The following is a 23,783-nucleotide window of genomic DNA, read 5'->3' as shown; positions in this document are numbered from 1 at the left end:
TCCGAATCCTCTCTTTCCTTAATTTCCAATGTCATTTTATCCATTTCTGCACATTGTAAAACTGTGCAAGATTTTCAAGCTATTTTGATTATACTTTTGAGGAGTGACAAGAGTTTATTTTCTTTATGTTGGTCTGGGTAAAACTCCAATTACATAGTAGGAAAAAAGTATAATGTGCTTTGTGCTTTATTTTTTCCAAATAATAAAAAGCCAAATATTGAAATGCTGGATATAAAGACGGCTCCTTCATTTTACCTACTTTGCTTTCCTGGATTAGAATAGCATGTACAACTTTCCTGTATGTTTTAGATTAGAAACAAACTCTTAAAGCTCTGTCAGGACAATCAGCCAAAAGCTTCTCCTTGCCACATTCACAAAATACTTCTGCATAATTTAATTTAAGACCCCTAATGGAACATTGTGTGAAGATGCGAAGCTGGATAGCAGGGTTCTGGCTTCTAGCCTTCTGACTGAATTCCATCCCAGATTAAACCAGGGGGAGGGGCACTGCTGATGGCTCTGCTGTCCAAACTCTGATACATGCGGCTTCCCCAAATAAAGGTGTTCCACCAGGAATTTGGCTGAAAGCAAAAATAAAACCTCAGAACCTCTAATCTGTGCATGTTGGCAATTCCAAAACATCTGCAGCTATTTAAAAAACCAACCCTTGGGAGGAAAGTCAGGAAATTTAGCACAAGCTTGTTGGAAAAACCCAGAAATCAAAATCATAGATCAAATAGAAATATGCTGAAGTGTTTATGCTACTAAAAGTCATTGTGTTATATATGATTATGAATAACTACAGATCAGAAACTGAGACTATTATTTAGCAAAAACAGAATAACTGAAAAGGTAGACCAAATTTGTTATCTACCTGAGGTGACCTGTTTTAGGGATGTCTATTCAGGTTGCAAGCTGTTTGTAGGAAGAGCATAAGTTATTTTTGGCTTTTGATGTGCTCACCTTGCAAAAAAAAGAAAAGAAAAGAAAGAGAAGTGCTTAGTCGCAGTCAACTTTCATAAGAATAGTCTCATTGTGTTTAGAACAACCTTGAACAGGACTGCACTGTGAGTGTGATAGTCTTCTTGTTGCAGCCCATCAAGTCAATCCTGACTCCTGGTGGCTAGAGGGGCAAGTCCCTACAGTTTTCTTGGCAACGTTTTCGTGGCTTGCCAGGGCTTTCTTCCTAGGGCTGTGAGAGAATGACTGGCTACCAGAATAATGTTCAATAAATTCTTTCTTAATGTATCATTTAATATCAGGGCATTGCAATAAATTATACATTTACACTTTTAAAGATTAAGAACAGTTTGGAAAAAGGGATTTGGTATTTCATCCATATTTAATTAAGAAGAGAGAGAGAGAATTTTAACTCCTAGCAGCAATTCCGGCAATGATGAGGGATATTTTAGTTCAGCAATGAATGAAGGGTCTATATTTTATTCCTGTGAAAGGCTGATAAAAGTGTTAGGTGAAATCAGAAAGTTTTCTCCCAGGGGTGAAATGTAAAATTTGTTACTACCAGTTCTGTGGATGTGGTTTGGTGTGAGGGGGTAATATGACTGGGTGGGCGTGGCCAGCTTTTTTTTTTACTTTTAAAAGCATTTTTTCTACAACTTCTTTGGCTGAAGAGGTTGTAAAAATGCTTTTAAAACCCTCTGATGAACAGGCAATTGAGCTGGGATCGCCAGAGGAGCCTTTTAAAAGCATTTTTTCTACAACCTCTTTGGCTGAAGAGGTTGTAGAAAAAATGCTTTTAAAAGGTTCTGACGATCCCAGATGAGCCACGCAATCATCAGAGGCTTTTTTTTTTACTTTTAAAAGCATATTTTCAGCCGAAGAAAAAAATGCTTTTAAAAGTAAAAAAAAACACCTCTGATGATCGCCGGCTCAGCTGGCCATGGGGGGGGGGGGAGGGATTTTTGCTAGCGGTTCTCCAAACTACCCGCCACCATCGCTACCGGATCGGGTGATCTGGTCCGAACCAGGAGCATTTCACCCCTGGTTTTCTCCAAAGCAGAAGATTAAATATAAAACTCATACAACTATCAGTATTTACCTTGTAATTGGTGTTGTGGTGGTCATGTGTCATACAGTTCTATTACAAGGTAATTTGAACTCATTAGGGAGGAACAAGCTGACCTGACATGCATTACTTTTATCTTTTATAAAATAAATATATTTTATACACACACACACAAATAATAAATATAAATATATTTTATTTTTATTATATTTTATCTGTTATCTTATATCTATATGCTTGACAAATAAATAAAATAATAAATAAATAAATAAATTACTGAAACCTGGCTGACACCAGAGGGGGAAGTTTCCCTCTTGGAAATGTGTCCAGCTGGATAGGGCCTACAACCAGCCATTTGCTGGGGCAAAGGAGGGGGCCCACCAGCTGTCATCCAGGAATCTTTTTTTTTTGTTTTCAGGTGCCATGGTCTACAGATTTCTGGGTGTGAAAGACCCTGTTGGTCTCACAGGATCGGTTGGGAATGTTGCTGCTGTACCAGCTTCTGTGCTGCATAGTAACCTCCCTGCCTGAACTGCTGAAGGGTATCTCAGGGTTGGCAGGGGAGTTCCCCTGGACTTGAAGTTCAGACTTTAATCTGGTTTGGCCTCGGAGACAGCTCAAGAGTTTATGGCCACCATGGTAGCCATGGGCCTAGCTCAGGTCATCCCAGGTTCAAATCAGGACAGTGGTCACACTCCAGATATGATTGTTGAAGCAGTAGCAACCTGTTCTGGTGGAGGATCTGTCATCCCCTCTGGCATGGTCAGACCATGCCGTGGTGGCTGTGAGAATCTCCAGTGCTGCCTTCTCCTGCAAGAAAACAAGACCTATTTGAATGGTCCACCCTCAGTGACTAGACTCACCCTGCTTCCAGAAGAAGCTAGACGATGTCCTGGGGGTTCTGCGGCATTGACCTGTGGAGGCTTTGGCCACAACCTGGAATCAGAAAGCAGCCAAGGCTCTGAACAGGATCAGACCCATGTGCCCTCTTATGGCCCATCATTCCCAAAGATCTCTGTGGTTTATGGAGGAGCTGAACATGCTGAAAAGGTCCAAAGATGCCTAGAGCACTGCTGGAGGAAAACTTAAGAACACATCTGATTGGACACAGGTCAGAGTAATTGTTAAGGCCTAAAGGTAAAGGTAAAGGTTCCCCTCGCACATAGTGCTAGTCGTTGCTGACTCTAGGGGGCGGTGCTCATCTCCGTTTCAAGGCCGAAGAGCCAGTGCTGTCCGAAGACGTCTCCGTGGTCATGTGGCCAGCATGACTCAACGCAGCACTAGGGATTTGAACCGCTGAGCTGCCGACCTTCCGATCAACAAGCTCAACGTCCTAGCCCCTGAGCCACCGCATCCCTTACTATTAAGGCCTACATCATGACAATATGTCACTATTTCTCTGGTCTTATTGCATCCATAGTGTCACCTGATGGCCTTGATCAAGGTCACCTGGTATCTCCTTGGGAAGGAGGGCTCAGATGATCACTTACAGGGCTGTGCAGTAGAATCTGTCAAACACCTGACAGATAAAATTGCTCAGATCCATTCTCTGTTTGAGAGCAAGCATGGAGCCCTTTATTGCTGGATTGTTTCTACTCTATGGGTTACCTATCTATGATGTTGATAGATCATTGTGGCTGGTGATGGGCATCAGATTTTCCATTTTGCTGCTAGCTTAAGGGAGGAAACATTACTCTGAAACTAGGACAGCTAAGGATAGCAAGTTCCTCCCACTTATGGATGCCAAATGAAATGAAGGCAATGTCATGGGTACATAACAGAACAAAAAATTTGCCAAGATATATTTATACTGTAATAAAATAAAATGGGGAAAGTGTTGTAATTTTATTTAAATTTCTAATCTGTACATTTTATTCCTTATCTGGGGGCCCTTTTATTACCGGTACTAGTTCTTCTGTTTGCCTTATCACAATCTTCCAGAAATGTTGAAAATTGCTTATACTAAACCACTGCCACTTTACTTATGCTGCTGTAACCTTGAATGCTGAAGTAGCAGCTCCAGAGGAAGTGTCTTAATTTCCCACATAGTGGATGAAAGATGATCCTGACACCCTCCAAAAAATAGTTTAGTGACTTGTAGAAGTCGGCTTTTTTTAAAAGAAGAAAAATAAGATGGAACTGAGTTGAAATCCAAGATGAAGTTTTTTCAGAGGGCTTAGTAAGTGAAATCATTAAGGGGCAATTGTGAATTGTTTGAAGTCAGCTACCTGGGAATCCTGAACACACTGTTCCCAACCTCAAAGTCTCTGCAAGGCATCAAGTTGTATAAAGTATGGGTTGCCTGAAGAAATTTTCTTGTGTTTGTTTGTTTTTTAATGCCATCCTCGGCCCCCTAAACCCACTAGGTCTCAAGCACCCCGTAACCTGATCCGATGGACATTTTAATCAAAGGCAAATTCCACGAAGTTCAGTTGAGCTGAGAGGAACGCGGACAGTACGGGATCGCAGCCCTGGACGAAGCCTTAATCTGATCTGATCTGCAGCCAGCAATGAGTGACGCGTTTCCTCAGTCTTCGCCTCACTTACGACGGACCGGTGCTCCCAACTAACGAAGCAAGCGCCGGGTCGCTGTTACAGCTGCAGGTGTTTTTCTCTACCTGGATCGTTACGGGGATCACCCCCGCCGCCCTCGCCTCCTTAGGACCCACGTAGTCCGGTGTCCTCTCCCTGGGCGGCGTTTTCCCGCGTGATCCCGCGAAAGTGGCAGCGGAGCAGCAGTGTCTCTGCCTCCTCCTCCCCTTTGCTTTCTTTTTGGTGCCCTCCGAGCTAATCGGAGCACAAAGGGGCACAGGAGGGGCGGAGGCAGGCCGTCCCTCTCGGATCACTAATCCCGCGGACGGCGTAAACAAATCCAGCGAAGGGGCGCGAAGATGGCGAGGACCCGGGTGGCGGCAGCTCTCCTGACTTCTCGAACGGCGCCAGGCGCAGCGTTGGCAGGGGTCGTCCTGGCGCTCTGGTCCTGCTGCCACCCCGCGGGCTCCCTCTCGGCTTCTTCCCTGGACGCCGGGGAAAGGGCGCTTAGTCTCCACCCGCCTTATTTCAACCTGGCGGAGGCAACCCGCATTTGGGCAACTGCCACCTGCGGGCAGGACGAGAGCGGGAGGCCCCGCCTAGAGCTCTTCTGCAAGCTGGTGGGGGGACCCGCTGCGTCCCCCGCCGGACAAACCATCCAGGTGAGCGAAATGACCTCGGAGATGGGGGGCGAGTTGGGGGAGGGGTAGAGAGATTGGGAAGAAGAACAGAAAGAGAAGTGGCACATAAAAAATTGGAATTTGGAAATTGGATCAGTTACTTTTTCTTGTAGTAGCAACTATTAAGGTCGCAGCCTGTACTCTTGGGGGTAAGATCCATCAATCTCAGACTTTTTGTCTGGATGGGCAGGCATGAAATCGCTTATGTGAGGATTGTAATAGCTGTCTTCATCAAACTAACCTAATATATAGAAGAGTAAAACCTCCCTTTCTTCCCCTTATACCAGTGGCACTGATCTAATGTGATTGTGTGTGTGTGTGTGTTTCAAATGTACATCAACAGGAAGCTCTACCTTTAATTTCTAATTTATATAGTGAATTAGATAGTTTCCTCTTTAGAAGTTTAGGTCAAAACTGTGCCAATTCAGTTTCTATGTCTAATGGTCTGGGAAGAAAAATCCAGACAACTCTACATAGTGAAATATATTTTATCTAATTTAGCTACTTGTGTCTAAATCACACCATTCTACTGGCAATCTTATTATTGAAGCATAGATTGGTGTTCCTATAGTTAAATAATTAGGTGTTTCATTCTAATGACCAATACTTCTGATTAATAGTACAGAGAGCAAAGAAGATATGAGTGAGCAAAAGGAGAATGAGATCTATTCCTGCATATTTGCAATGTATTAATAAAGATCTTCAACTCCAGTTGTTTTAAGAAGATCCATTTTAGGCTTGGTTCAAAGTATTACAATCTCTGTTCTGTTAATATTCAGAGATACGTTGGTATTTGTAGATAGAAGTTATCCCAGTTTATTGAACTCATAGGTTAATTGGTTTCTCTCTTTAGTTCTAGATGCTTAACATATGAAGAACGGTTGCAGGAACTGGGTATGTCTAGTTTAATAAAAAGAAGGACTAAGGGAGACATGATAGCAGTGTTCCAATATCTCAGGGGTTGCCACAAAGAAGAGGGAGTCAAACTATTCTCCAAAGCAGGGGTCTCCAACCTTGGCAACTTTAAGCCTGGAGGACTTCAACTCCCAGAATTCCCCAGCCAGATTTGCTGGGGAATTCTGGAAGTTGAAGTCCACCAGGCTTAAAGTTGCCAAGGTTGGAGACCCCTGCTCCAAAGCACCTGAGGTGCTTTGAACAAGAAGCAATGGGTGGAAACTAATCAAGGAGAGAAGCAACTTAGAACTAAGGAGAAATTTCCTGACAGTTAGAACAATCAATAAGTGGAACAACTTGCCTGCAGAAGTTGTGAATGCTCCAACACTGGAAATTTTTAAGAAGATGTTGGATAACCATTTGTCTGAAGTGGTGTAGGGTTTCCTGCCTGGGCAGGGGGTTGGACTAGAAGACCTCCAAGGTCCCTTCCAACTCTGTTGTTGTTGTTGTGTTGTTGTTGTTATTAATTTTCAGATGATAACAATAGTTAAAAGCAACATAGATCCTGCAGTCCAGGCAACATGGCTTATTCAAAATAATTCCAAATAGGCTTCAAACCCAGCCTGGGGTTGAAACAGCCTTGGTCGCTCAGATAGATACCAGGAATGGATGAGAAAAATATTTGCCTACTAATGCTTGTATACTTTTCCATAGCTTTTGGTACCATCCTTCCAATTATCCCTCTTACCTGATATACCTTTAGAGCAGGGGTCTCCAACCTTGGCAACTTTAAGCCTGGAGGACTTAAAGCTGCCTGGGGAATTCTGGGAGTTGAAGTCATCCAGGCTTAAAATTGCCAAGGTTGGAGACCCCTGCTTTAGAAGGCACTGAATTATGTATACTTGGTGAATTTTACTTCATGCCTATTGTCTATCGAATGCTACAAAATTTCAATTTTTTCTCCCACACATAATTGTTTGAGAAAATTCCCACTTACTCTCATCTGCAGAATCAGTTGGCAAGACTCAGAGACTTGCTTTTAGAGTCACAGCTCACCCAGACTAATTCCTGCAGAGTCCCTGACACACAATTTAGTACTGCAAATTAGCTATCTCCAAACAGGTTTTGTAGTGGAGATGGCACAGGCAGAAACCATGAACCTGAAAAAGGGACAAGGGATGTCCCTAATTCTTGGTGTTCCAGTTTTGCTGACTATGCCAAGCTGCTGTAAGGAAAATATCCGGTTAAATTAGAAACCAAAGTGATTGGAGGTAGTTGAAACGAAATATTCTTTATTGGCATGTATAACAACAGTGAACATGGTCTCCTTGCTGAAAGAAACACAAATAAACCCCAAACAATTGAAATCTACTAGTTATATACCTTTGATTTCAAAATAACTGAGCATTGTTATGAAACTGCATCAGAATTATGGGGAGAGTTTTAAAATCTGTAATAGTTGCTAGTCTGCTTTTGCTTGGAGCTTACCTTTCATGGAGGAAGGTTCCATTTGTCAGTGAATAAATATGTGATTAAACTGTTTATACTGTTTACAAATGTTTTTTTTATTTTTTTATTTTTTATTTTTTTAAATTTGAATTTATATCCCGCCCTTCTCCGAAGACTCAGGGCAGCTTACATTGTGTTAAGCAATAGTCTCATCCATTTGTATATTATATACAAAGTCAATGTTAAAAAAATTGTCAATCATACTGTGACTTATATAGCTGGAATGTGTCTAATAATACTTAGGAGATGATTTTACTGAGATACCATTAAATTCCACTATACCAGTGATGGCTAACCTTTTTGTCACAGCGTGCGAATAGTGGGGGGAGTGTGGGGGGGTTGCACACACATGTGCCCACACCCATAATTCTATGCGCCCTGCCCCCACGGATGCATGTATGACCACCCCGTTCCCCCCACTTTTGGCACACGATGGCCCGGTGGGCTCGGTAGGCCCGTTTTTTGCTCTCTCCAGGCTCAAGAGCCTTTCTAGGAGGCTGGGGAGGGTGAAAACGGCCTTCTGGTGGGATCGGAAGTCTGCAAATGGGCCATTTTCCCTTTCCCCAGCCTCCTAGAAAGGCTCTGGAGGTCAAAAAAGGCACTTTTGGTCCCACTGGAAGTCGGCAAATGGGCCATTTCTGACCTCCAGAGGACCTCCGGGGGGTGGGGAAGGTCGTTTTCACCTTCCCAGCCTCTTAGAAAGGCTCTTGAGCCTGGAGAGAGCAAAAAATAGGCCTTTCCCACCCCCACAGGCCCTCCGGAGGTAGGAAACAGCCTGTTTCCCTACTGCCAGTGGGCCCATAAGGTCTGAAAATCAGCTGGCCGGCATGTGCATGTATGCCAGAGCTGAGCTTGCGTGCCCACCAATATGGCTATGCGTGCCACCTGTGGCATGCATGCTATAGGTTTACCATCACAGCTCTATGCTAAAGAAACTGACTTGGATGCTAACCCTCGTACCATAAGTAATGGCATTTATAGTGCCCGTATACTAAGTCCTTTTCCACCATGGAAAAGGCAGCAGTGTGGTTTTAGTTCTCCGTCTGTCTTCCAGAGTTGTCATTCCAACTTGTCTGTGTTTTATTCATGCTTAAGGCATAAAAGGTTTTATTGGTCTGGTTTGTTAGCTGTAATTATATCCTATTTTGATACTTAGATGTTGTAATGTTCTAATTGATGGTATTTGCTGATTTAAGAATTTTTAGTACTCTAGTCATAATAAACCCAAAGGAAACCAAAACACATATAGTACTAACCCCAGCCAGTTTCATGCATTAGCCTCAACCCCCCAATAAAGTAAGATCCAGGATCCAGCAGAAGCTGATCTTTTACAGTCATCTTCTAACTGTCAACGAGGAGGGGAGCATCTTAAATTTGGAAAACAAACCATTCCCCAAACTGAGGCAGCAACAGAAAAACCATGTTACATGCGCCTCACTCTTTGTTTACTGCTGTACTGTGCTTCTATTGTGAAATTATCTTTTGAACTTTTCATAGATTTTTGCCCATAAATATAGCCAAGAAAAATTAAAACAAATAAAACTCCAAAGTCTCTCCAGTGCAGGTTTATGGATTATGGATTATGGATGCAGAGCTAGGATACCATAATTGTTCTGATTAACAAGTCTACTATATAGAAAAGATGCTAAGCTACATCTTTCAGAAAGGAAAATAACTGAGCATTGTTATGGAACTGCATCAGAATTATGGGGAGAATTTTAAAATCTGGTCTGCCTTCCCTTGGAGCTTACCTTCCATGGAAGAAGGTTCTTTTTGTCAGTGAATAAATAGGTGATTAAACTGTTTATACTGTACAAATTCTCGCTCTGTTTCATCTCTGCCTCCCTTTTCTAATGAACATCACTGTGGCTGTTACTAGTAAAAATGATTAAAACCAGATTTTGAAATGAGTAGGCTTTTCTTTGATGCCTAGATTTTTTTTCATGTCCAAGTACTTTGTTCATCAAGCGCTGCATAATACTGGTATAAAGAAGGCAAACCACTGTTCCCAAACCAGATGCCCTGACGATGTGTTTAGCTACATTTCTCATTAGTCCTAGCATGTCAACTTATCATTATGGCTAACATAAAGGAGATGAAATCCAATAGTTTTAGAAAGCATTTGGCTGAGAAAGATTGTCCTGGACTGCATTATTGTCTTCCTTATTAAAGGAAAAATGTGCATTATTTCAATATTAATTCCTGGCTTCTTTTTGTGTATAATAAAGCAACGTTACATCACAATCTACTAATTAGCTGTGGTGGTGCAGTGGTTAGAATACAATACTGCAGGCTACTTCTGCTGACTGCTGGCTGCCTGCAATTTGGCAGTTTGAGTCTCACCAGGCTCAAGGTTGACTCAGCCTTCTATCCTTCTGAGGTTGGTAAAATGAGGACCAAGATTGTTGGAGAGAATATGCTGACTCTGTAAACCACTCAGAAAGGGCTGGAAAGCACTGGAAAGCGGTATGTATGTCTAAGTGCTGTTGCTATTTCAAGAGGGGTTTAAACATAGGGGCCTTTTTTTAATCAACACAAAAACTTACGTTAGCCAACATAAAGTACTACTCAAGAAGTTCCTTGCTTAAAGCTCCTAGGCCAATGTGATAACCAAAGCAGTGTCACTGGGCAACAACATTGTGATATTACCAGCCTCTTTTTGCTATAGTGAAAAGGTGAATAGATAGACATCGTTTCAGGGCTGGGTTAAAGAAAATAAATTCCCTTCAGGTGTTTTGGCAGCAACTTGTAGGATCTTGTCTGTTAGGAGTCAGAAGAAGAATAAAATCTAACACAGGTGATCCACTATTGCACAACTTCAATTCTGCATGTGCACTAAGAATAGCTTAAAATGATAGTCCTGAAAATTAGCTACAAGTCCACTTCTAAATCAACCAATTGTTTGTCATGTGTGTATTTGAGACACATGCATTTTAGCTGAGTTCTGATAAATTTATACGAATATACATGTGTGCATGAAGACACACACAAAAGATTCAGTTCTTTTTTTGGGGGGGGGACTTTATGATATCTATTGGATATGATATGCCGGAAAATACTTGTATGAACAATAGGATGTTTGAAAAAGTAATAATATCCTGAATGATACATTTAGAGTTACAGATTTACCATATATAATAGTACAGCTGTATTTTTATACTCCATGTCCTGGAGTAAGCACCATTACATTTAAGGAAATTTACTTATGAATAGACAGCCTAGTATTGACCAAGTAGTATTGACCAAGGATTTGTGTATAGGCCCATGAGCAGCCTTAGCTAGCCTAAGCATAATATTTTATGGGCTTCTTGAAAATACTCTCAGAGCATACAAATGCAGTTTTCTATCCCCGCTCTGTGATTACTAGCCTGGTTTTGAAAAATATGTTTTAAAAACATTTGCAAATTTAATCACTTTAAAATGATCGGTGTTAGATTTTTCAAAAGGCAACTGGACTTTCTTTATTTTTCCTTGAAGACATTTCGCTTCTTAAGTAAGAAACTTCTTCAGTTCTAGAACTGAAAACTGAAGAAGCTTCTTTGATGAGAAGCAAAACATCTTCAAGGAAAAACAAAAGAAAATCCAGTTGGCTTTTGAAAAAGCATGTTTGGGACAACCATGACCTGGATGCCTGAGAGCTTCCATAAATCCATGTTAGACCTTCCCAATCTGGGGAAACTTCACTAAGACTACATCTCCCTGAATTCTTACCCATCTTGGCCAATTATCTTAAAAGTTATTGTCCAGAACATTTGGATGGCATCAAATTGGTCAAAAGTGATCTAACCATAGGCAAAAATACAAGAAGTGCTTCTTTATCAGTTTATGAAATGAAAGTTCTGGGGTTTAATAATTAATGTAGGTATAGACTTGATATTAGAATAAATATCAAGAATAGAATTTTCCTTATTGAACATTTGTCTTGGAAATTATGGATAAGAGGTCAGATACGATTTGTGCCAGGCCCAAGATCTTAGTAGGGCTTTTGGCAGATCTATCCTGGCACAAGAAAGCATGCCATTCTGCTTGCATATTTGATTGACTGGGAAGCCATCAAAGTCCTTCTCTGCAGTTTTAACAACGCCTCATTGAGACACATAGCAAGAATACTTCTGTAGTTTACCTCTTACTGTGGTTCAAGAGGGCTTCTACATTCTTTCAAAAGATTTGGAAATCAGCCACAGCAATGCATATATTGTCATACTGTTTCAACTTGAATTACTAGAATTATTTCCACATAAAAATAGGTACCATGCATTAAATAGCTTAAACTAAAGGTTTAAACGAACATATCCATACATATATATCCATATATATGGATATATCCAGGTGAAAGGGAAAGTTATTTTCCAGAGGAAAATAACATATCCCAGATAATCAGAAAGCTAAGATAGATAACATACAGAATTGGAGATTTACCTGAGATTTGTTTATTTTGTTACTTATTTGTTCAATCTGTTACACCTCAATCTGCATAGGCTCTATGCAATTAATAGATAAGATGTGCTTCTTTCGCAATTTTTTTCCAAATTGATTGCTGACAATGCTATGTGTCTATAGGCTAACACTGTATAAACATCCAGGATCCTGGGTAATATTTAATTTTTCTCTTAATACATCGTTAGCCATTGGCATCGTATTTGCATTGATATTTAATTATGCATACTTAAAACTTTCATGTATACATGCTTTCTGGGAATAATCCATAATTTATGAGACTCCACAGCATTTAAATCAGACTAAGTATGTGTCCTGTTGTGAAGTTTTTTTGGGATGAGGCAGCTATAGTGGATGATTTTATCATGTCCCAACAAGGCAACATACATGGGAGCAAAAAAAGGAGAACTATATATACAAAATTTGCACATTGCAAATAAAAATGTAATTCCTAGATGCCCTCAATATCTTTATGATCATGACTTATCACTTGTTATTTGTATGTACACAGAGAGTTTATGCACCGGAGACAAATTCTTTATGTGTCCAATCACACTTGGCCAATGAAGAATTCTGTTCTGTTCTGTTCTATTCTTCTAATAAAAGTAACAATGGTGGGTTGCTACCGGTTCGTCCTGGTTTGGGCGAACCGGTAGCAGCAGCGACTGGAAGCTCCACCCACCTGCCTGGACATCATCAAATACGATCTGCACATGCGCAGAAGTGGCGCACACACGAGCGAACCAGTAGCAAAGGTAAGAGAAACCCACTCCTGAAAAGAAATGAAAAAACTTTAACCTGCCTAAGGTGAGGTAGCCTAACCCTGGCTAGAATAAGCAATTTTTAATTAGCTCTCCGGTATCCCCATAACATTTTCCTTGGAAATCTTCACTATAAAAGTTTGGCATCTCCTCTAATGAGTTTCGTAGGATAAAGCAGGGAGGCCATTTAAGATGATATTTAAATGAATTCAAGTAGTATACTTTACAGTAGGCATTTTTTCTATGAGTTAATAATGAAGATCATAATTCAGCAATAATCAGGATAATCCCCTCTCCCTCATCTGCACAAGTAGCTTCCATCCACCAACCCCATTCAGATGCTTTATGAAAGGACAAATTTTCAATATACCTGTTGATTTCATACATAACATAAACACATAATCTGTGTTTCTTTTTACATGACGGTTTCGTTCCTTCAGCTTTCTCCTTTATACATTCCCTTTTTCCCTTCTTTTTTACTATCTTTGACTTTATCGTCCCTTTACATCTAGTTTCATTTATTTACAATATTTTACACATTTGTTATCTTCTCTTCTCCATCCTTTTTTTTTCTATTCAGTTTTCCTATTCTCCAACCACTCTTACCATTTGGTCCATATTTGATAATATTCTGTCTCTTCCTGTCGATTTCAATAGAATAAATATTATTTTTTAATGTCCAGTTTTGCTCAACTTTGCCTTTCTATGAGATTTTTGGGACCTTGTTCCTTGAATTTATTGTTTGGCCTAGAAATTCCTCATCATCACTGCTTTTAAAGGGTATATATAGTTTTGACCTATGTCTGTGGTAGTCAACCTGGTCCCTACCACCCACTAGTGAGCGTTCCAGGTTTCATGGTGGGCGGTAGGGGTTTTGTCCGATACTGAAACACTTTCCTTTTTTTTAATTTAATTGACTTTAAAAAAATTTTTCATAGCATTATTTAAAAATATTTTATTAGGTTTTCATAAAATTCCACGTGACAATTTAAATTTCTGAAAATATACTATTTGTGCAAAATATACTATTTGCACAGAAGTTTAGTTCACGTTACCTAAGTGAAACTAAATGGCACTGTAGTGCGACCGCAAACAAAAGAGCCTCATCCCAGAATAGCTTGTGCATCTCCGCCCACACCACCCAGCTGTAACAGACAAGCAGTGCTGGTAGCCGGTGCCCCCCGAAACCTAATCCACAATGCACGAGAGGCATGCGCAGACAACGATTCACGGCGCATTATTGTGGAACCAGTGGGCGGTTAGAAAATTTTACTACTAACAGAGATACAAAAGTGGGTGGTAGGTATAAGAAGGTTGACTATGTGATTTAAAGAATTACTAGTGCTTTATTTTTGGAGTTTCTAAGCGTAACGTTTGGGCAGATCTTTTTTCTTATATGCCCTACATAATGTCAATCTAATACAGAGGACACAATTCGATTACTTAAGTGAGTCACTCCCAATTTTATGACCTTTTTTTTGCTATGTGCATTAAGTGAATCACCATGGTCATTAAGTGAATTGTGATTATGAACTGAATCCGGTTCCCCCCTTTTGACTTTTTTGTTGGAAGCCAGCTGGGAAGGTCACAAGTGGTGATCATGAGTCCCTGGGACCCTGCAATCATTGTAAATACATATTGGTGGCCAAGCACATTTTGAACACATGACAAATCATAAGTTCCAGGACTGGTTTATAAGTCCCTTTTTTCCGTACCATCATAACTTTGAACAGTTGGTAAATGAATGGTTGTAAGTCAAGGATTACCATATATGTTACCATGCATTCATGGACCACTTAGGAATATGTATTGGATTTTGGAGGAGGATGCATCATCATCAAAAGTCTAGAAAGACCTTTAGGCTGCTTCCATGAATTCCAGCAGAAAATTCTGTAAATAATGTTGTCATGGAAACAAACACATGTGTCTATGCTGTAGGTAGCCTGCCATAAGGAACACATTTCTGAGATAATGCTAGGAGCAGAGAAGGCATTGTTCAAGACTCAATTAGTCAGCAAGTAACTGAAAGTTTTCTAATTATTTTAATTTTCTTATTTGGAAGCTCAAGTTAGTGAATTTTGGCTGTAGAGAAGAACATTGATGACTATTTAAAATATGATACCATTTTGACTCACCTTAATTCTGCTTCAGGTTAACTGCAGTAAAGCAAGGTTTTTGCTTGCTGTTGAAGAATCTATTTTTATCTCTTTTTCTGAATTAGGCTGTTTTAGGCATTTATGGAGAAATGACTGTACAACTTCTGAATCTTTCAATGCACCAAAATTTGAGTGGTAATTGTTATATCTTTTTGTTTGCCTGTTTGTTTCAGGGCCAGTTTTGTGACTATTGCAATGCTGCTGATCCTCATAAGGCTCATCCAATAGACTATGCTATAGATGGAACAGAACGTTGGTGGCAAAGTCCTTCTCTCTCCTTGGGTTTGAAATATGATGAAGTGAATGTTACTTTGGATCTAGGACAGGTAAGTACGGTTCTGCTTACCATGTTGCTGACTTCGTTTGGATTAGTGGAAGTTCTGTGTATGTGGTTCAATATGGAACATGAAAGCATCTTATTAGATGGTATGCATAAACCTTACCAGTCTCTTGCAGCTTTGACATAGGATCAAAATTTATATATTTCCCCGTTGATATGAGAAAAAATTGCCCTTCAATTTTGCAGCCTTTGAGAGGTAAGTCAGGTTGAGAGACTATGCCTAGGTTTTATTTATTTGTTAAATTTGTATGCTGCCCATATAAAGATGACTCATATAAAGATAACTCTAAGTGGCTTACAATAGAATAAAAATATTATAAAACATTAAAATTAATATCAGTTACAATTGAAAGGTTAAAACGAGAGTATGGACAGTACAGGGGCGGACTTTTGTCTCTCATTCAATCTACCACCTCCAGAATAGCATGCTCCCATCAGGATCCCAAGTCAATTAGCAAAACCAGGTTTTAAGGCTCTTCCAGAAGGCTAGAAGACTTAAGCCAGATCTCTCCTCAGAAGGCAAGATGTTCCAGAGGGCAGATGCCATGGCAGAGAAGGTCTTTTATTTATTTATTTATTTATTTATTTATTTATTTATTTTATCACATTTATATACCGCCCTATCTCCCTAGGGACTCAGGGCGGTTCACAGGCAAATAAAAAAGTACATACAAATACAGACTAAAACAACAGTTAAAAAACTTATTCTACGTGGCCGAATTATTAAAAAGCAATATAAATAATAAAACCCATTAAAACCAGTATAAATTTAAAATCTAATCCAGTCCTGCGCAGATGAATAAATGTGTTTTAAGCTCGCGACGGAAGGTTCGGAGGTCCGGAAGTTGACGAAGTTGTTATGTATTCATGTTTGTACCTTTAAATATTTGAGCGGGAAATCAGCACGTTGCTGATTGGTCGAAGCCTCCAGCAGAACTGTATAAAAGGAGAGGTTTTTCCCCCAGCCTGTTGCTGGGTTCACCCTATATTAAAGAGCTGTTGTCACTACCCTGGTCTCCAGCCTCGTTACTTCCAGGACTTAACATTGGCGACGAAGGTGGGATTTCGAGGCTAAGGAGAACCAGAACCGAGCTGAAGCACGATAGAACCGAACCCAGCAAATCAGGGCAGAAACCGCGGAGATGGCCAGTTACACTCCGCCCGCACCGTTTGACCCGGCCAGAGAGAAATGGGGAACGTATATGACCCGTTTCGAAAGCTTTCTAGAAGCCAACGAACTGCAGGGAGTTCCAGATAACCGCAAAAGGGCTTATTTCTTAAGCCACTGTGGTCCGGAGGTCATCGATATTGCGGAAGCCCTGGCAGAGCCAACGCCGATACAATCGGTATCGTGGCCAACTCTGCAAACCCTATTAAAGAATCACTTCGCACCCACACCGTCCAAATACGTGCGGCGGTTTGAATTTGGAGAGCGAAGGCAGATGGAGGGCGAGTCCATTGGTGACTACATGGCCGCCCTAAGGAAGGCGTCCAAGGACTGCGGATACCGAGACCTAGACGAGGTGCTGCTCGAGCAACTCATCCGAGGGGTCAAAGACATCCGTTTGCGGCGCCGGCTGCTAGCGAAGAGCAACCTAACGCTGGCCAACGCTCTGGACGAAGCCAGAGCACATGAAATGTCCACCCAAGCGGCGGAGACATTGCAAAGCCTCCCCACCAAAGGCGAGCACAAAGCCGGCTCCAGTGCACCAGGAGGAGGTTCAGACCGAATCCGGCGGTGACGGTGAGGATGAGGAAGGGTCTGCCGAACCGGCGCGACAAAGAGGACCGAGACGAATGCGGAAGCTGCGGAGGTCAACACCAGCGCCAACGCTGCAAGTTTAAGGACGCAACATGTCGGCGGTGTGGAAAGAAGGGGCACCTAGCTCAAGTCTGTCGAGCTCCCCAACCTTCCCGCCGAAAATTTAAATCGGCCAATCAGAGCGCGGGATCGGAAAGGCGACCCGCGATTGGCTCAAATAAGAAAGGCGCGAATTCGAACCAAACGACTGTAGTTATAGGCCGCGCTTCAACCCGAGTGGAGAAGAAGATCTTCACCAAACCTAAAATAGAGGGAGTAAGGTGCCGACTCGAAGTGGACACCGGGTCAGCCATCACCATCATGTCCTGGGACACTTTGGTGAAGTCACTGCCTTCAGTCGCGAAGCGCCACCTGCAATCCCAACGGCTACGAGTCCACGATTACCAGGGAAATCGAATCCCTGTTCGAGGGACCACCTCCGTCCGCGTCGAGTACGGACCTCACAAGAAGACCCTGCCCATCACAATCGTCGAGGGGACTCTGCCTAGTTTGCTAGGACTAGACTGGTTTCGCGCACTGGGCATGGGAGTGACCGGCATCTACAGAAGTGACTGCAACCTGAAAGACATACTCTTGAACGAGTTCGAAGATGTCTTCAAGGACTGCCTGGGCAAGTACAAGGGGACCCCTATTTCCTTCAATTTAGACCCCCAGGTAGCTCCCATTAGGCTAAAGGCGAGGAGAGTCCCTTTTGCCCTTAAGCCAAAAATTGACAAGGAGCTAGATAAGCTCATAAATCAGGGAATTTTGGTACCAGTCGATCACGCAAAGTGGGAGACGCCAATCGTCACACCCATAAAACCAGATGGGTCAATTAGAATTTGCGCTGACTACAAGGCGACGCTAAACAAAGCCTTACAGAAAAGCGCTTACCCGGTTCCCGTGGTGCAACACTTACTGCACTCTTTGGGGCAAGGGCAGGTCTTTGCAAAGTTAGACTTGCCCCAAGCCTACCAACAATTGCCCGTAGACGCCAACACAGCCGAAGCCCAAACGATTGTAACCCACAGGGGTGCCTTCAGATGCACCCGACTACAATTTGGGGTGAGTGTGGCACCGGGGTTGTTCCAAAACCTAATGGAACGACTCCTGCAAGGGCTCCCAGGGGTAGTTCCCTACTTCGATGATGTCTTAATATCAGCGGAAAACGTAGAGGAACTGGGGGAGCGATTAAGAAAGGTTCTGGGCATTTTCCGGGCAGCCGGACTAAAGGTGAAAGCAAACAAATGCCACATAGGGGTCGAGTCCGTCGAATTCTTGGGCTACCGAATAGACAAGAAGGGAATTCACCCCACTGAGAGCAAAGTCAAGGCAATCAGAAAGGCCCCAGCGCCCAAAAACAAAGCAGAGCTACAGGCATTCCTGGGGTTAGTGAATTTTTACGCGGTCTTTTTAAAAAACAAAGCGACCGTTGCTGAACCGCTGCACAAACTTCTAGGAAAAAATACTGTTTGGTCTTGGGGGAAGTCGGAAAGTAGGGCTTTTGAAACAGTGAAAAACCTGCTCTCAAGCGATAGCCTGCTCATCCAATATCATAACTCATTGCCCCTAGTGTTGGTTTGCGATGCCTCCCCTTACGGGGTGGGGGCTGTGCTCAGCCACAGACTCCCAAACGGCACAGAAGCCCCTATAGCCTTCTACTCTAGAACAATGTCCCCCCCAGAAAGGAACTACAGTCAGTTAGATAAAGAAGCGCTAGCAATTGTGTCAGGGGTGAAAAAATTCCACGAATATGTATTTGGGCGGGATTTTGAAATTGTGACTGATCACAGACCGCTGTTAGGAATACTGGCAGGAGACCGCCCAACGCCTGTGGCACTTTCGCCACGATTGACTCGATGGACTATTTTCTTAGCCGCTTATTCGTACAAGCTGCAGCATCGGCCAGGAAAAGAAGTGGGGCATGCGGACGCTTTAAGCAGATGCCCACTACCAGAGGCGATCGAAGACCCCACCCCGGGGACGCCTGTCCTGCTGATTGACTCTTTGGACTCAGGCCCAGTCACCTCTAAGGAAGTGGCTCGGGCATCATACCGGGACATTGTGATAAGGACTGTACTCGGATGGGTACAAAGAGGGTGGCCCGCTGCGCCGGGCGAAAGGTTTAAGGAATTTGTAAAGAAGCGTGATGAGCTCTCGGCTCAAGGGGGGTGCCTATTATGGGGTGATCGTGTGGTAATCCCGGATAAATTAAGGGAAAAGGTATTGGACCTCCTCCACGAGGGTCACCCAGGGATCGTGAGGATGAAGGGGCTAGCAAGAAGCTATGTGTGGTGGCCACTCATGGATTCAGAAATTGCTGAGAGGGTAGGGAAATGCCAGGCTTGCCAAGAGTCCAGACCTCTACCACCAACGGCCCCAGTCAGGGAATGGGAAAAACCCCAAGGGCCTTGGTCAAGAATCCACATTGATTTTGCTGGGCCCTTCCACGGCCAAACCTTCCTAGTGGTTGTCGACGCATTCTCCAAATGGTTAGAAATCATACTTATGAAATCCACTACGGCCGAGGCAGTAATCGCAGCCCTGCGCCACCTATTCGCAACCCACGGGTTGCCTGACACTCTGGTGTCCGACAATGGGCCACAATTCACGGCAACCCAGTTTGAGGAATACTTGGCAGAGGAGGGCATCCGCCATGCCCTCTCCGCGCCTTTCCACCCTGCGTCGAATGGCCTTGCAGAGCGTTCCGTCCGGAGCGCTAAGGAGGCATTGTCCAGACTCAAGCCAGGAGACTGGCAAGCAAAAGTAGATTTCTTTCTGGCCATTCAGCACAGAACCCCAAGCACTGCTACAGGCAGAAGCCCAGCCGAACTATTGATGGGTCGGAAGCTCCGGTGCCCACTTGACCGTTTGAATCCCCATTACACACCAGAGGGTTACCAGGGGGAAATAGAAAAAACGAGAGGAATGGGTATAGGCGACAGAGTGTGGGCCCGCAACTATGGGGACGGCCCAAGCTGGCTTGCAGGGCAAATCATAAAAGCGACCGGTCCAAAATCATACTTGGTCGAATTACAAGACAACCGAGTATGGAGGCGCCACATAGATCAGATAAGGAAACGAATAACAGAGCAACCCGAACCAAACGAGACAGATAGTGACCAATCCTTATTTGAACCCACAGCTGACCATAACCCGGAGGCGCAAGACTTAGCTGAGGTCCCGGAGGTCCAGCGACGCCATCAGGTTCCCGAGGGAATCGGCAGGGAAAATCACAAAAATAATCCAAGGCCGGATGGCCAAGAAAAAGAGTCTGCAAATAATCCAGGGCCCGTTGGCCTAGAGAAAGAGCTGGGAGGAGAAAACAGACCCTCCGACCAGCTCAAAACACCACCCAGAACTGAACCGCGCAGGTCTGAAAGAACTAGGAGACGCCCAGGTTATTTGCGTGACTACGTCGAATAAGGATATGTAAATAAAATGTAAATAGAGGCAAAGTGTTTTCTGGGAGGGGAGGAGTGTTATGTATTCATGTTTGTACCTTTAAATATTTGAGCGGGAAATCAGCACGTTGCTGATTGGTCGAAGCCTCCAGCAGAACTGTATAAAAGGAGAGGTTTTTCCCCCAGCCTGTTGCTGGGTTCACCCTATATTAAAGAGCTGTTGTCACTACCCTGGTCTCCAGCCTCGTTACTTCCAGGACTTAACAGAAGTCATGGGGGGAGTTCGTTCCAGAGGGTGAGAAGGCCCTTCCCCTGGGTGTCGCCAGACGGCACTGCCTAACTGACGGCACCCTGAGGAGTCCCTCTCTGTGAGAGCGCACGGGTCGGTGAGAGGTATTCGGTAGCAGTAGGCGGTCCCGTAAGTAGCCCGGCCCTATGCCATTTTCCTTGATCCCTTCCCCAGCTAAAATTCCTTGACTGGCAGGATCAGAAAAAAGTCTTCTGTAGGCACAAGTGGGGCAGGCCAGTCCCATTGAGTGCCTCAACATGATCCCATGCCAGATTCACTTATCATACAAGTCACGGCCTTCTTAATCATGGTTTATTGAATAAACTACAATTGGCTAGGTTCATATCTCATATTAAGCCATAATTGATTTCTGAATTCCATCAGAATATTAAAATAATATGCAATATAAACATATTTATATCTATATTTTACTAAAGAAACCAATTCATAATAATACTAGGCTATCACATTTAGCAGATTAGTACAATATAACAATAAAACTAACACATTCAGAGGAGCATAGGCTAATAAATTAAAATCATCGGAGGATTTCTAACAAGGGTGCATAGCGTTAGACATCAAAGTCCTTAAACCCTTTCTCAGCTGTTCCTGTTGCTGTTTCTATTGTGTTGGTGGAGCCCATGCTGGGGTTTAATCCAGTTAGCTTGTTTGTTCTTTTTTCTTCCTAGGGAAACATGCATTGCATTGTTAGGAAACATTAGTTCTACTATATGGTAAGCCACTCATTAAAATACGCACAATTAGAGGAAAGGTGTTGCAAACAGATCCAAATACTTTTTGAAAAATACCATGTTCCTCTTATTCTCTCTGTGATTAATTTCCCTTCCTATATGATAAATATAGGATTTCAGATTTCATTAAGGTGGGGGAAGTGTTGTGGAACAAAACCTTCTCATGTTTTCTCTCCTGCAGTATAAAAAACCTAAATGTGTTTTTGGATTGCATGCAAGGGGGAGATTCTAGCTTCTAGATTCATAATGGATATTGTTTAGCATTCTTCCTGGGCTGTGATAATTGTTGAAGCTGGTTTTGTTTATAAAGTCTAACCCGAAAGCATGGAAGGAATAGTTGCATATAAAATTCAATGGTACTATTTAAAATGAGATTCATAGTAATTAAACCGAAGGAAATATAGCCACAGCTAGTTCCTTTTTCTCAGGGGCTAAATTCATACATCACACCAGGCTATAACTATTAAACCATGACTTGTTGACTTGGCTGGGTTCATTTGTCAAGTTAAGTCAGAACAAAGCTAAACTAAACAAAGCTTCTTGGGGTGGCTAGATCCAAGCTAGTTACAAAGAGTTTTATTCTTCCTCCAGTAATTTGATCAGCGTAGGAATACAATTAAACCTCACATTCAGTTCTTTTAATCTTATATTTTTAATGTGCCCCTTTTGAAAAAAAAACTGAATCAAACAAAATTCTCCATTTGCTTAGTCTTTGAACCAGAGGTGGTATTTAGCATGTTCTGACCAGTTCTAGAGAACTGGTAGGGGAAATTTTGAGTAGTTCGGACAACCGGTAAATACCACCTCTGACTGGCCTCGCCCCCATCTAGTCTCTGCCTCCCGAGTCCCAGCTGATTGGGAGGAAATGGGGATTTGTAGTAACCTTCGCCTGGAATGGGGTGGGAATGGAGATTTTACAGTATCATTTCCCAGCCACGCCCACTAAGCCATGCCCACAAAACCGGTAGTAAAAATGTTTGAATCCCACCACTGCTTTGAACCCAGATTTTTAGGACAAAGTGCTCAAAGCGTTTTTGTTTTCTTCTACATGTAGTTTTTAAATTCCTAGTTCCTTTGGTCTGTGTCAAAATCAACACATTTTCCAAAGTTCATAGAGAATGAACCAAATGAAATCTTCATTCTGTATAAATTAGTGGCCCATCACAAAAAGAATAGTAGAGGAAAATTTCCAGCCATGAAGACACTTCCTAGGGGAGGGAGGGAGGGAGGAAGGAAGGAAGGAAGACATAGACATTTTCTGTTCTACTGCAGCACAGTGATAGGCTGGTTCATATTAAGCAATATGTTAACACTGCAAGTGAATAACAGTTTATTAGAATTCCAAGCTGTTACGTAATATACTTTGCCCACAATAAAAACTGCAGGTAATAATGCAATCATCAACCTGGCTACAATTTCTGATTCTTTTTGTCCCGTTTTCTCTCCTCCCAGTTCTTCTATTGCTATTTGCTGCTTTACTTGTATTTTTATCTTAGCTACATCCTTCTCCTCTTCCCTTCAGTAAGTATAGTTCCTTCCAGATGTGTGCTGAATCTTGGAAAATATATCCTTGGCTTTTCAACTTCTCTGCTTAGTTTCTAGGAGCCATATGGACTCACATATAAGCCAAGGATTTTAGGTATTCAAAATACACCCCAAATTAGGTTAGCTGTGTCTGTGGATGAGCTTATCCGTAAGTATAAGCAAACTTTTAAAAGATCTATATTTCTTGTATATATTCACAGATAAGCCTATTACAGGTAAGCCAATCTTTGATTTTTTATAAAAACTAAAATGCCATTAAGATGCAGATCAGTTTATCCACAGTTGGTACACTTTTCATGATATTTCTGTTTAACAATTCAAGGGTTGGCCAATACATGAGTATATATATATATATGTGTGTGTGTGTGTGTGTGTGTGTGTGTGTGTGTGTGTGTAGGTCTTTGGTTATTTGGGTTTTCTTCCGCGTAAAATTGGAAGTGTCTTGGCGATGTTTCGATGAAGTCTCATTCGTCATCTTCAGGCTTCAGCTTCGTTCTTCTGGGAGCAATGCATTGCTCCCAGAAGCACGAAGATGAAGCCTGAAGATGACGAATGAGACTTCGTCGAAACGTCGCCAAGACACTTCCAATTTTACGCGGGAGAAAACCCGAATAACCAAAGACCTGCATACAAACACCCGCGAAAACCTCAGAAAAC

General features: G+C 42.4%; 1 protein-coding gene across 2 annotated transcripts in view; it reads left to right on the top strand.

Annotated features, from left to right (window-relative positions):
* Nucleotides 1–4,020: 4,020 nt before the first annotated feature.
* LAMA3 (laminin subunit alpha 3) overlaps nt 4,021–23,783 on the top strand; it is a 158,507-nt gene continuing 138,744 nt past the window's right edge. For both annotated transcript variants that reach the window (XM_058177795.1, XM_058177794.1), the window contains exons 1-2: nt 4,021–5,220; nt 15,169–15,321. In XM_058177795.1, the coding sequence (XP_058033778.1) occupies nt 4,918–5,220; nt 15,169–15,321 (456 nt within the window). In that variant the 5' untranslated portion in view covers nt 4,021–4,917. The remainder of the gene's footprint in view (nt 5,221–15,168; nt 15,322–23,783) is intronic.

The sequence above is a fragment of the Ahaetulla prasina genome, chromosome 3 (genome assembly GCF_028640845.1).
Source record: "Ahaetulla prasina isolate Xishuangbanna chromosome 3, ASM2864084v1, whole genome shotgun sequence".
NCBI lineage: Eukaryota > Metazoa > Chordata > Lepidosauria > Squamata > Colubridae > Ahaetulla > Ahaetulla prasina.
The sequence above is the reverse complement of the archived record's forward strand: the minus strand, read 5'-3'. Positions and strand labels throughout refer to the sequence as shown.